Source organism: Oryctolagus cuniculus, chromosome 12 (genome assembly GCF_964237555.1).
Source record: "Oryctolagus cuniculus chromosome 12, mOryCun1.1, whole genome shotgun sequence".
NCBI lineage: Eukaryota > Metazoa > Chordata > Mammalia > Lagomorpha > Leporidae > Oryctolagus > Oryctolagus cuniculus.
The window spans coordinates 44,004,332-44,018,375 of NC_091443.1; the positions used below are offsets into that span (position 1 = coordinate 44,004,332).

At 42.0% G+C, this 14,044-nt stretch overlaps 1 protein-coding gene across 14 annotated transcripts in view; it reads left to right on the forward strand.

The window, feature by feature from the left end:
* The window catches only part of HEATR5A (HEAT repeat containing 5A), a 146,165-nt gene that overhangs the window by 18,922 nt on the left and 113,199 nt on the right, over nt 1–14,044 (forward strand). For 12 of the 14 annotated variants that reach the window (XM_051822144.2, XM_051822146.2, XM_070053795.1 and 9 more), the window contains 3 exons: nt 5,817–6,013; nt 6,653–6,864; nt 9,038–9,146. In XM_051822144.2, coding sequence (XP_051678104.1) covers nt 5,888–6,013; nt 6,653–6,864; nt 9,038–9,146 — 447 coding nt within the window. In that variant the 5' untranslated portion in view covers nt 5,817–5,887. Of the gene's footprint in view, nt 1–5,816; nt 6,014–6,652; nt 6,865–9,037; nt 9,147–12,608; nt 12,667–14,044 lie in introns of those variants that run through there. The other 2 variants (XM_070053797.1, XM_051822148.1) reach the window with 2 other exon arrangements.

Below are 14,044 nucleotides of genomic sequence, written 5' to 3' on the forward strand. Positions count from 1 at the left end.
ATCAGTTGTATGAAATCTGTTTTTTGAGTAGCAACTAACTGAAAAATATTTCAGTATTACTGCTGTGTGTTGATTTTTTTAAAGACTTATTTTTTTGAAAGGGAGTGGCAAGAGATTGATCTTCTATCTGCTGGGTCACTTCCCAAATATCTGCATCAGCTGGAGTTGGGCCAGGCTGAAGCCAGGAGCTTCATCTGGGTCTCCCTTGTGGGTGCAAGGGGCCCAAGCACTTGGACCATCTTTTGCTGTTTTTCCAGGCACATTAATAGAGAGCTGGATTGAGAGTGGAGCAGCTGGGACGCAAACCAGCTCCCTATATGGGATGCCAGCATTGCAGGCAGCAGCTTAACCCATCAATGCCACAATGCAGCCCTCTGTGTGTTTATTTTTAATAAACTAACCACTTTATAATCTCCAACATAAGAATGAAAACTAAGAGAAAACTTAGAATAATTATTCCTCAACATGTAGTGTTGTGGTTACATTAAAACAGTCATTAGTGTTGTCTGCATTTATGTCTGTCTTTCTAAAGTAAGACTTCAGGGAAGAATAGGAGCATGTAATTTGCAAAGTACTTGCTTATCACATTCACAGTGCATATGTGGATCTCTCATGTGCATTTTAGATAGGGGTTTTAGACATGAAATTACAATTAGGGACTACTTAGTTCCTTTGAGTAATTTATATGAGGAATGTATTGAGGGCATTAGAGATAACTTTATGCCCTGATTATGATCTGAAGCTTTTCACTGAATTATTTATTGTCACATTGTGTTAGCTATTTTGCTTCTTGATAGATCATTTTACACTACAGTATTGCTGTTGCCTAAGGGAAAAAAATCTCTTTAGCAGTCCTAATGACCTTTATAAATTACCATTAGAAAGGGGCATTGAATTCTTAAGATAGGATTTTGATTCATCCTAGTGGTTACAGGAAAGTTTCTCTGTGTTACAGAGGCAATTTTTTTTTTTTCTCAAGTAATCATAAATATTGGGTGCAGGCTTGCTTTTCTTTTTTTTTTTTTTTTTTTTTTTTGCAATTTGTGTTTCTTTTCATTTGATTTAAAAAGCAGAGAGACAGGGAGGGAGATAGAGACACAGAAAGAAAGAGATCTTCCATCCACTAGTTCATTCCGTAACTGGCTGTAAGAGCCTAAACTGCGTCAGGCCAAAGCCAGGAGCGCAGTGTTCCATCCAAGTCTCTCATGTGGGTGTCAGAGACCCAAGTATTTGAAGCCCTCATCTGCTGCCTCCCAGCTTGCATCAGCAGGAAGCTGTATTGGAAACCCGGAAGCCTGGATAAAAACCAGTACTCTGATATGGGATATGGGTGTCCCATGCAGCCACTTAAGCCATGGTGCCAAATGCCTGCCCCATCCTTTCCTCTTCTAAATACTTAGTAGGTTTCTTCCAGAAATTATTTCTCTAGCATTTATTAACTTTATTCTTAATTGTGAATATTTTGGCTAATTTACTTTGATACCTATAGGAAAGGAGGGTTTTTAAAGCCAGAATTCATGTTGTCTCTATAAAAATGAATTTTAGCACCGTTGTTTATATTTTTCTTTGTTTATTAAAAGTGAGTTTTTTTCAGAATAATCTTTGTTGTATTGTTGTTTTAAGACTGTTAGAGCCAAGTCATGGGTAGTGTTAGGTAAGCAGGTAGCACTGATTGGGAAGGTACAACCCAGATGGCTAAAATAGCATACACAGAAGACTGGCTAGGTGAAAGCTGACCTTTGCCCCCTGGGGTAGTGTCATAGAATCTGGAATATTGGCAAGCCAAAGGTCACAGGTGAGATAAAAAGTGGGAGCTGAAAAATTTGAAAATCCATAAAAGTTAAATAAAAGCATAAATAGAAACCCATAGAGGGGCCTGCACTGTGGCATAGCGGGTAGAGCTGCCACCTGTGGTGCTGGCATCCCATATGGGAGCCGGTTCGAGTCCCACCTGCTCTGCTTCCAATCCAGCTCTCTGCTGTGGCCTGGGAAGCTCTGCTTACAATCCAGCTCTCTGCTGTGGCCTGGGAAAGCAGTAGAAGATCGCCCAAGTCCTTGGGCCCCTGCACCTGTGTGGGAAAACTGGGGGAGGCACCTGGCTTCAGATTGGTACAGTTGCAGCTGTTGCAGCCAATTAGGGAGTGAACCATCAGATGGAAGGCCTGTCTCTCTCTCTCTCTCTCTCTCTCTCTCTCTCTCTCTCTCTCTCTCTCTCTCCCCCCCCTCCCTCTCCCTCTCCCCCTCTCCCTCTCTCTCTCCCCCTCCCTCTCCCTCCCTCTCCCTCCCCCATCCCCCCTCCCCCGCTCCTTCTCTGTGTAACTCTGTTTTGTTTTTTTTTTTTGTGTGTGTGTGTGTTTGCTTGTTTGTTTGTTTGTTTTGACAGGCAGAGTGGACAGTGAGAGAGAGAGACAGGGAGAAAGGTCTTCCTTTTTTCCGTTGGTTTACCCTCCAATGGCCGCTGCGGCCGGCGCACCACGCTGATCCGAAGCCAGGAGCCAGGTGCTTCTCCTGGTCTCCCATGGGGTGTAGGGCCCAAGCACTTGGGCCATCTTCCACTGCCTTCCCGGGCCACAGTAGAGAGCTGGACAGGAAGAGGAGCGACCGGGACAGAATCCGGCGCCCCGACCGGGACTAGAACCCTGTGTGCGGGCGCCGCAGGCGGAGGATTAGCTTATTGAGCCACGGCGCCAGCCAACTCTGACTTTCAAGTAAAAAAATAAATCTTAAAGAAAAAAAAAGAAACCCATAGAAACCGGCAAATACTATAAGTGAATAAGGCAGGCTGGGGTGTGACTGTGGGCTGCTGGATAGTCCCTGCCCATTTAGATTCATTTATTGGGTTGTGAGAATAGGACTCTGATTTTCACGTGCAGTCTTTTCAGGTTTACATGTTAACAGCTGGCTGTATTTTTCAGTCCATTGCAGGCCAGATTTATCCAACAGCAAACCTGATTGTGACTACCATCTTTTAAAGAGGGTCTTTTCAATTATGTGATAATTATGATGAGCTGATACTCTAGGCAATTTTATACCAGTAAATTCTGGGAGGAAAGAAATGAAATGCCTTCTCCATATCTCCTATATGAAACTCTAATACATTTTTACTTACTGGCTTCTTTTTAAAAGGTTAAGATTTGTTTAAAGGACTATATAAGGCATGTAATTTAAAAATTTTATTGCCTGTAACATACTACCTATATTTCTGTGAAATTCCAGATGTTTATATTTAGCTTGGAATTTTATTCATTTACTTTTTTTTAAAAGAGACATCTTTATTTTAAATTAATTTGTGTATTTGAAACACAGAGGGAGAGAGAGGGAGAGAGAGAGAGATAAATATCTTCCATCTGCTGCTTCACTCCCCAAGTAGCCACAGTAGGCAGGGGTAGGCTGGCCAAAGCCAGGAGCTTCTTTCAGTTCTCCCACTTGGGTGCAGGGGCCCAAGTACTTTTTAAGGCACATTTGCAGGGAGCTGGATCAACTGTGGAGCTGTTGGGACACATACTGGCACCCATATGAATGCTATGCCACATCGCCAGCCTCTTCATTTACTTTTGATACATTAGCAAATGGGAGTATCCATGCTTTGTGTTTGAGAAGTCTTCAGAAGTTCACAGAAATGCAGATTATGAAAAACCTACATATATTTCAAAAGTTTTTATACCAAAATAATCTTATATTTTAATTCAATTTTCTACCAACTATTTGAGGTACCCTTGGTGCCATCTCTTTAATATTCCTGATGATACCTGCTATTCTCAATAGCAGTAATACATTTTTCTTTAACCTAATTTTTAAAAAGTTTTATTAACAAGTAGTACTAGTCGGGCCGGCACCGCAGCTCACTAGGCTAATCCTCCACCTTGTGGCGCCGGCACACCGGGTTCTAGTCCCGGTCGGGGCGCCGGATTCTGTCCCGGTTGCCCCTCTTCCAGGCCAGCTCTCTGCTGTGGCCAGGGAGTGCAGTGGAGGATGGCCCAAGTGCTTGGGCCCTGCACCCCATGGGAGACCAGGAGAAGTACCTGGCTCCTGCCATCGGATCAGCGCAGTGCGCTGGCTGCAGCGCCTTTGGAGGGCAAAGGAAGACCTTTCTCTCTGTCTCTCTCTCTCACTGTCCACTCTGTCAAAAAAAAAAAAAAAAAAAAAAAAAAAAAGAAGGACAAGTAGTACTAGTCCATCTCAGTGGGATGCATTGCAGTGTCTGAGCACATGTATATAGGATGAACTCATCAAGTCAGGACAACCAGTAATTTCACCTCATATTTTCACTATGGATGGAGCCTACCCTCTCTTAGAGTTCTTTTACATTTTGTAATATATTATTGTGAGCTGTAGTCATACAGAATAATGCTTTATTTCTTAAAGCTAGATTGTTACTTCTGTCCTTACTTAAAATTTTTCTACTTATTATTGTGATCTTTTTAAAAACCACAGAAGAGTTGAAGAATAGTGAAATGATGACTCATAAACCTACTATTTACAGTCACCTAGTAAACATTTTGTTTATTGATTAATTTGCTTAACCACTTGAAAGTGAGTTGAACTGGAACACTTGCTTTACTGCTTATACCTGAATATGTACCTTCTTTTCTTTTTTGGGTTTTTTTTTTTTTTTGAGTATTTACCTTCTTAAAGTAAAAAGTTCTGTCTTATAATTACAATGCCATCTTATAAATTTGTGTGTGAATGTGTTTATGTGTGTATGCATACACATTTATGATATCTATGTATTCTGAAAAGAGTAGAGTGTACCTAGGGCAAACTAAAAAAAAAAAAAGAAAAAACAAACCTCTCTGTTTTCTATAGAAGACATTGGATCTGGGTTCAAGCAGTTATGTATGTTGGTACAATTCCTGGGCAACATTTGTCCAAGTACCTTAAAAAAAAAAAGTTTGCTTTCACAACAGAGCTCACAAGATAAGGAGAGTATCTACTGGTTGACATAAAACTCTCCTTAAATTCTTAGCCTAAAACTATAAGCAGTATCTTTGTTAGACTGAGTGAGGAACAAATGCTAATAGGCAAAAGTCCCTCTGTTTCAGGTTTGGAGTTCCAGGTAAATGACAGGAAACATACCTAAGCTCAAGGACATGGTAAGTTCTACTACAGAATTTTAGTAGGAGGTCTGGATATTTAGTCATTTGTTGATACGTGTCCATGACTCATTTTAGGTGTTACCTAATACTCAGTGTAACTAACTTTAAAATTTGCAGGATTTTAGTGGAATCTGTTTACCATATTTTTGCATATGAATATCACTAATTCTACTTTATTTTGCTTGTCCACTCTTTTTTTTTTTTTTTGACAGGCAGAGTGGACAGTGAGAGAGAGAGACAGAGAAAGGTCTTCCTTTTGCCGTTGGTTCACCCTCCAATGGCTGCTGTGGCTGGCGCGCTGCGGCTGGCGCACCGCGCTGATCCGATGGCAGGAGCCAGGAGCCAGGTGCTTTTTCCTGGTCTCCCATGGGGTGCAGGGCCCAAGCACCTGGGCCATCCTCCACTGCACTCCCTGGCCACAGCAGAGGGCTGGCCTGGAAGAGGGGCAACCGGGACAGAATTCGGCGCCCCGACCGGGACTAGAACCCGGTGTGCCGGCGCCGCTAGGCGGAGGATTAGCCTAGTGAGCCGCGGCGCCGGCCCGCCTGTCTACTCTTAAAAAAGGAGAACAGAATACAGAGGTGCATTGTGTATCAGTGTTAACCAAAATTTATTATTGGGATTTTCCTAAGCTCACATTAGAGCAGTTAAAAAATATGTATGCATTTCATTGCCTTCTTTTTTACCTTCCTTGTAATATGCTGTTTTCCTCTATTTCAGATTTTTGTTCTGAGGTATATTGGCTGAAATCTGAGAAGAATTGTGACTGGCTAGGAGAATTTGCTCTAGGAATGGAGTCGGCTCATAGCTTATTGCTAAATGAAGAAGCATATAATCAACTAGGTGAAGTTCAGAAGGCAGAGTTTATTTTTGAATGGTTGAGATATTTGGAGAAGCTCTTGCTAGCAACCAACAGGGTAGGTAAAATCATAGAAGTTGTTTTGGTTTTAAGTGCCAAAAATGTTATTTCTTTGGTTTGCTTTTCTAGTTTTGTTCAGAATAATCCAAATTAACTTTAAAATGTTAGACTTTGTTAAGACTTAATAGTGAAAATATAGTAAATTTTTTGCTCCTCACTTTGAAATTCAGCATTGCCAAGCAAAAGTTACACTAAATTTAGAAAAATGTCTGAGTAAAGTGAGTAACTATATCAAGACCAACTCTGGTTATAGATCATAGGTTACTCCTTTATTTATGCAGATATACATAGGTGAAGCAAGCTAAGTAACTAAGAAGCTCTAGTTAATACAAATTTGTCCTACTTTTCAAATATAAGAGAGATTTAGAAGAAATAGAACCCTTGCCTTTGTTAACAGAGACTATAGTATAGTGCGATTTGGAATTTATTTTTTGGAAATGTCAACAGGTAGCAAACTACCATGTTAGTGTAGCATGATGACCGTGCTACTGGCTTATTTGTAACTTTCATTCAAAATAATTTTGTGTTTTTCTAGAATTGGTTCAGTTCTTAAATATATAGGAGAAAAATTGTGTTACAGGCTTACATGTAAGTATATTGACTTGGAGTTAATCCTTTTTGTTACCTTTCTTTCTAGAGTGATGTAAAGGAGAAGCAGAAGACTCTTGTGGAACAGCTTCTGTATTTGTTGAACAGTTCCCCAGGGCCTCCTACCCGCAAACTTCTTGCTAAGAATCTAGCCATACTTTATAGTATCGGAGACACATTCTCTGTTTATGAGACAATCGATAAATGTAATGATCTTATTCGTAGCAAAGATGATTCTCCAAGTTATCTTCCCACTAAACTGTAAGTTAAACTTCAAAACATACTGCTTCTTGCTTGGGTCATTTTTATAAAATACCCAAACTAACTTGACAGTTACTTTGAAACTGAATTTTTAATCTACCTTTAACATTGTTCTATGGACTGAAAGTTTTAAAAAATATTTTAGACGTATTTGATGTCTGGATTTGAGATCCAAAACCTCTTTCTAAAATTTTAGCTCTTGAGTGACTGTGAAGAAGATACTCAAAATTCTTCAGATTTTGGGTATTCTTTTAGTTTCTTGGTTCTTAGAAGTGAAACTGAAAATAAGTATCTTGTGAAAAATATTCTTCTGAGATACTAAAAATAATGGCTTAGTTTATTTCTCCACAGGACTCATTTCATTATATCATCTGTTGCTTTAGATCAGCCCGTGAGCCACATGGTTCCACAGCAGTGACTAGAAATCTTGTTGATCTGATTTTTTGCTTATTACTGAACCTGTGAAGTTTTCAGGTTTCAAAAATTTGATGGGAATATTATTGCTTGTTTTTCATTATCTTTAAGTCCAGCTTTGATTATCTAATATATGAAGCCAAATGCTATTAAAATATTTTGCAAAATTTCATTTTGTAAGAAATTTTGAGGGATGATAGATCTCTTGGTTGATATCTACATTAAGATATATATCCTTTTACAATTCTTGTTATTGAATGTATAATTATTTCATATTCACCTAAGTGTCATGCATAGGATTTAGCCGCAGGGTAGATTCTGGAGAATTTTCTCCTTTCAAAGTAAAAATGAATCTTTTCCTTCTGGAGAGCTGACTATCTACATGCAACACAGTGAAGTTTTATCCTTCTGTTGTACCATCTACAAAGAAACTAACTCAGAATGGATCACAGATTGAACTGTAACAACTAAACTATAAAACTCTTATGGAAAAAAACTAGTAAATCTTTGTAACCTGGAGTACGCTACTATTTCTTAGAAACACTAAAAGCTTAACTGACAAGAGAAAAATATAGCCGGCGCCGCGGCTCACTAGGCTAATCCTCCGCCTTGCGGTGCCGGCACACCGGGTTCTAGTCCCGGTTGGGGCACCGGATTCTGTCCCGGTCGCTCGTCTTCCAGGCCAGCTCTCTGCCATGGCCAGGGAGTGCAGTGGAGGATGGCCCAAGTACTTGGGCCCTGCACCCCATGGGAGACCAGGATAAGTACCTGCTCCTGCCACTGGATCAGCGCAGTGCGCTGGCCACAGCGCGCCGACCGCGGCCATTGGAGGGTGAACCAATGGCAAAGGAAGACCTTTCTCTCTCTCTCTCTCTCTCACTGCCCACTCTGCCTGTCAAAAAAAAAAAAAAATATATATATATATATAGATAAATGAGACTTCAGCATTTGTGTTTCAAAGGATACTTCCAAGAAAGTGAAAAGCAACAAAGAAAAAAATTTTTTTAAAAATTTATTTGCTTATTTGAAAGGCAGAATTAGCGAGAGAGAGAGAGAGATTTTATCCACTAGTTCACTCCCCAAATGGCCAGAATGATGGGGCTGGGCTAAAGCTAAGAGCCAGGAGCCTCTTCCACATCTCTCCTGAGGTTTCGGGGACCCAAGCGCTTGAGCCATCTTCTGCTGCTTTCTCTGGCCATTATCAGGGAGCTGGATTGGAAGCAGAATAACCAAGGCTTGAATTGGCGCCCATTTGCAGTTCCCAAGTCCAGTGGGTGCCTTTACCTGTTACTCCACAGCACCTCTCCTGAGAAAATTTTTAATAATTTATTTTAATAATTTTTTTTGACAGGCAGAGTTAGAGAGAAAGAGAGAAAAGTCTTCCTTCTGTTGGTTCACCCCCAAAATGGCTGCTACGGCTGGTGCGCTGTGGCCGTTGCGCTGTGCCAATCCGAAGCCAGGAGCCAGGTGCTTCCTCCTGGTCTCCCATGCGGGTGCAGGGCCCAAGCACTTGGGCCATCCTCCACTGCCTTCCTGGGCCACAGCAGAGAGCTGGACTGGAAGAGGAGCAACTGGGACGGAATCCGACGCTCCAACCGGGACTAGAACCTGGAGTACTGGCACCGCAGGCAGAGGATTAGCCTAGTGAGCTGCGGCGCTGGCCGAGAAAATTTTTAAATAGTCACCTTTGTATATTCTCAGATCTTTTTATTTCTATCTTCTCAGCCATGACTAATTTCTAATTTAAATGTTGTTTCAGTGCTGCCGTGGTATGTTTGGGTTCCTTGTACAAGAAATTGGGTAGAATACTGGGTAACACCTTTACTGATACAGTGGGGAATATTCTTAAAGCCATGAAGAGCGCAGAGGTAAGTTACTACACATTCAACTAAAAAATAAAAGGGTCATTTTGCATGTTTTGTGCTTTCTTGAGACAATAAAAGAACTTTACAAATGATAAGCCTGCATAGGTATGTATAAAATATATCCATAAGTTAATTTTTTTTTTGACAGGCAGAATTAGGCAGTGAGAGAGAGAGAGACAGAGAGAAAGGTCTTCCTTCTGTTGGTTCACCCCCCCCAAATGACTGCTACAGCCGGCGCGCTGCGGCTGGTGCGCTGTGCCGATCCGAAGCCAGGAGCTAGGTGCCTCCTCCTGGTTGGTCTCCCATGTGAGTGCAGGGCCCAAGCACTTGGGCCATCCTCCACAGCCTTCTGGGGCCATAGCAGAGAGCTGGACTGGAAGAGGAGCAACTGGGACAGAATCCGGCGCCCCAACCGGGTCTAGAACCTGGGGTGCCGGCACTGCAGGTGGAGGATTAGCCTAGTGAGCCATGCCGCCAGCCTCCATAAGTTAATTATTTCTATGTGATACATAATAGTGCTCTATGTATTCAATGTTTTTTGGAAAAACAATAATGTAATAAAAGTTTTTGTGTATTCATACAAATCCAAGTGGGCAAAAGGCAAAGTATTCCATTGGTAGCTCCACCACTGTTTTCTTCTTCACCTCTACCTTTTCCATCTGATACAACTTCTTCATGCCAGGGACTAAATAGTTGATAACAACTATGTAACTGATGGATGAATTAATTACTCTACCAGCATCAAAAGGGGAGAAGGAATATAATCAGCAGGGCTGGGGCCTGGAGACTGTGGAGAATGAAATGTGATCAGGATCAAGATGATCTTTTAATAGCTGTGGGAGAATATTTGAAGTCTAATTCTCATCAGTGTGTTTGCCTTATTTACTAACTTGGAATATCCTTTGTTTTTGAGACTGACTCTTCATTTGACTTCCAAGATACTGTAATCTCTTGACAACTGTAATTTTACCAGTTTCAAAGCAAAAGTATTGTTATGTTTGTGTATCAAAAACTTTAAATCCCTGATGTATAATATGTAAGGATAACTCAGCACCTTTAAATATAACACATCACATCAATTATTGTTCTTACCATACTTAAAAAAAGTCTAGAAAACAGCTCTGAAATAATTTATAAAATGCTGGGTAGTTACATTTTTAAAAATGTAACAAACAAAACATGAGAAATTTTAAATATAAAATATGTTAAATTTCATTGCTGACATTGTGATATAGCAGCTAATGCCACCACTTGCGATATGAGCATCCTATATGGGCACTGGTTCATGTCCTGGCTGTTCCATTTCTGATCCAGCTCTCTGCTAATGGCCTGGAAAAAGCAGCAGAAGATGGCCCAAGTGTTTGGGCCCCTGCTACCCATGTGAGAGACCAGAAAATAGTGCCTGGCTCCTGGCTTTGGCCCAGCCCAGCCCTGACTATTATAACCATTTGGGGCATTGGCTAGAAGATGGAAGATTGGTCTCTGTCTCTCTCTTCACCTCTCTGGAACTCTAACTTTGAAATTAAATAAGTAAATCCTTAAAAATTACGTTAAATTTTAAAAAAGGTATAGCTGATTCAAGAACTTTAAAAAATGAAGGTTGTAACTTAAAATGGTAGGAGAATCTGCTTAGCATATCACTTCCCAGCGCACTAGTTTCTTGATAGAATGAAGCAGATAATTCAGGGATGACATTTCTGACACTTAAAATCTGGCCTTTTTTTTTTTTTTTTTTGACAGGCAGAGTGGACAGTGAGAGAGAGAGAGACAGAGAGAAAGGTCTTCCTTTGCCATTGGTTCACCCTCCAATGGCCGCCGCGGCTGGCGTGCTGCAGCCGGCGCACCGCGCTGATCCGATGGCAGGAGCCAGATGCTTCTCCTGGTCTCCCATGGGGTGCAGGGCCCAAGCACTTGGGCCATCCTCCACTGCACTCCCGGGCCATAGCAGAGAGCTGGCCTGGAAGAGGGGCAGCTGGGACAGAATCCGGTGCCCCAACCAGGACTAGAACCCGGTGTGCCGGCGCCGCAAGGTGGAGGATTAGCCTAGTGAGCCACGGTGCCGGCCAAATCTGGCTTTTTTTAAAAGCAGAAGTGTGTAAGAATTTTTATTTACTGAGGTTTTGCCATTTTAAACCATTTTCCCCCTTAATTCTGTTGGATTACTGTAATACTTTGGGTTCTGTGACTAACAGAGAATTATTCTATAGGTATCTGTTTTTATTTATTTATTTTTAAAATATTTTATAAAGGTTTATTTATTTATTTGAAAAGCAGAGTTACGGATAGAGACAAAGAGGTCTTTTATCCGCTGGTCCAATGGCCAGGTTCAGGCCAAACTGAAACCAAGAACCAGGAGCTTCATCCATGTTTCCCACATGGGTGGAAAGGGCCCAAGTACTTGGGTTGTCTTCTGCTGCTTTCTGAGATGTGTTAATAGGGAGCTGGACTGGAAGTGGAGTAGCTGGGACACTAACCGGCACCCATATGAGATGCTGGTATGAAACAATACCTAACCCAGTATCAAACATTTTAGTTATTGGTCAGCCAAGCACTCAACATAGCAATTAAGTCGCCACTCTGGGGCACCTGCATCCCATAACAGAGTGTGTAGGTTTGAGTTCTAGATCTACTTTTTTTTTTCTTTTCTTTTTTTTTCTTTTTTTTTTTTGACAGGCAGAGTGGACAGTGAGAGAGAGAGACAGAGAGAAAGATTTTCCTTTGCCATTGGTTCACCCTCCAATGGCCGCCACTGCCGGTGCACTGCGGCCAGCGCACCGCGCTGATCCAAAGCCAGGAACCAGGTGCTTCTCCTGGTCTCCCATGTGGATGTAGGGTCCAAGCACTCGGGCCATCCTCCACTGCACTCCTGGGCCACAGCAGAGAGCTGGACTGGAAGAGGGGCAACCAGGACAGAATCCGGCGCCCCAACCGGGACTAGAACCCCATGTGCGGGTGCCACAGGCGGAGGATTAGCCTATTGAGCCGCGGCTCCAGCCCAGATCTACTTCTAATTCCAGCTTCCTGCTGCCTGGGAGGCAGCAGGTCATGGCTCAAGTACTTGAGTATCTGCCTCCCACATGGGAAGCCTGGATTGAGTTCCAAGTTTTTGGCTTGGGCCTGGCTTTAGGGAGTAAACCAGTGGAAGAGAGATCTCTATCTCTGTTTCTCTGCCTTTCCAATGAAATGAATACATAAATAATCAAAAGTTATTGGTAAGTATATTATTGTTTTCCTGTGTTTTACCTTTATCATTTAGTTGATTAGGTATCACAACATTTCAGAGTGATCAAAAGGGAGTCTCACATTTAAAATCTGGGTAAAAGTCCAGGAGTTTCTCATTGCACTATTTTATTATGTCTGTTGGTATCTATTTTGCTTATTTACACAAAGTTAAATTAATAACATTACTATGAAAGTGATAGTTGATGCTGATCTTTGTCTTTCTCCAATTTTGCCTATCTTCAGGGACCTTAATTTCCTGGGATATAGGAATCATCTGGGAAATTAAATAAAACATCAGAATGTAAGCAGCAGCTCTTTGTTAACTGTTTACTATGTGTTAGGCATTACACTGGGTGTTTATCCACTGGGACGCTTTACTTCTCCTATCAGCTTGATGAGGTTGGTCTTAGCCTCATTTTATAGGTGAGAAAGTAAAAAAAAAAAAACAAAGTCACACAACTACTACAAGATTCAGACCCAAGTCTTTTTATTTTTTATTTTATTTTTAAAATTTTCTTTATGTAAGTATTTTTAGAGATTTATTTTATTTATTTGAAAGAGTTACAGAGAGAGGTAGAGACAGAGAGAGAGATCTTCTATCCACTGGTTCACTCCCCAGATGGCTGCAGTGGCCAGAGCTCTGCTGATCTGAAGCCAGGAACCAGGAGCTTCTTCCTGGTTTCCCATACTGGTACAGGGACTCAAGCACTTGGGCCATCTTCTACTGCTTTCCCAGGCCATAGCAGGGAGCTGGATTATAAGTGGGCAGCCAGGGCTTGAACCAGCATCCATATGTGATGCTGGCACCGCAGACCAGGGTTTTAACTCTCTGAGCCACAGCGCCAGCCCTGACCTAGGTCTTTTAAAAATTAATTTATTTTGGGGCTGGCGCTGTGGCACAGTGGGTTAACGCCCTGGCCTGAAGTGCCAGAGTACCTTATGGGCGCCGGTGTGGGACCTGGCTGTTCCACTTCTGATCCAGCTCTCTGCTATGGCCTGGGAAGGCAGTAGATGATGGCCTTAGTCTTTGGACCCCTGCACCCAAATGGGAGACCTGGAGGTAGCTCCTGGCTCCTGGCTTTGGATGGGTGCAACTCCGGCTGTTGCGGCCCATTGGGTAGTGAACCATCGGGTGGAAGACTCTCTCTTTCTCTCTGCCTCTCCTCTCTCTGTGTAACTCTTTCAAATAAATAAGTAACACTTTAAAAGAATTTAATTTATTTAAAAAAATTTAAAGGCATAAAATTTATACCTATTGATAAATGAGGTGCAATGTCATGTTTCTTTATTCTTCTTCTTCTTTAAGATTTATTTATTTCAAAGGCAGAGTTACAGAGAGGCAGAGGCAGAGAGAGAGGGTCTGCTGGTTCACTCCCCAGATGCCCACAATGGCCCGAGCTGCACCGATCTGAAGTCAGGAGCCAGGAGCTTCTTCTGGGTCTCCCACAAAGGTGCAGGGGCCCAAGGACTTAGGCCATCTTCCACTGCTTTCCCAGGCCATAGTAGAGAGCTGGATCAAGGTGCAGCAGCCAGGATTCGTGCCCATATGGGATACCTACACTGCAGGTGGCAGCTTTACCTTCTACACCAGGGCACCAGCCCCAGTAACGTCGTTTCATTACGTATATACATTGTGTTATGTCCAATCGGTAAATATATTTATTCTTTGAAACATTTAA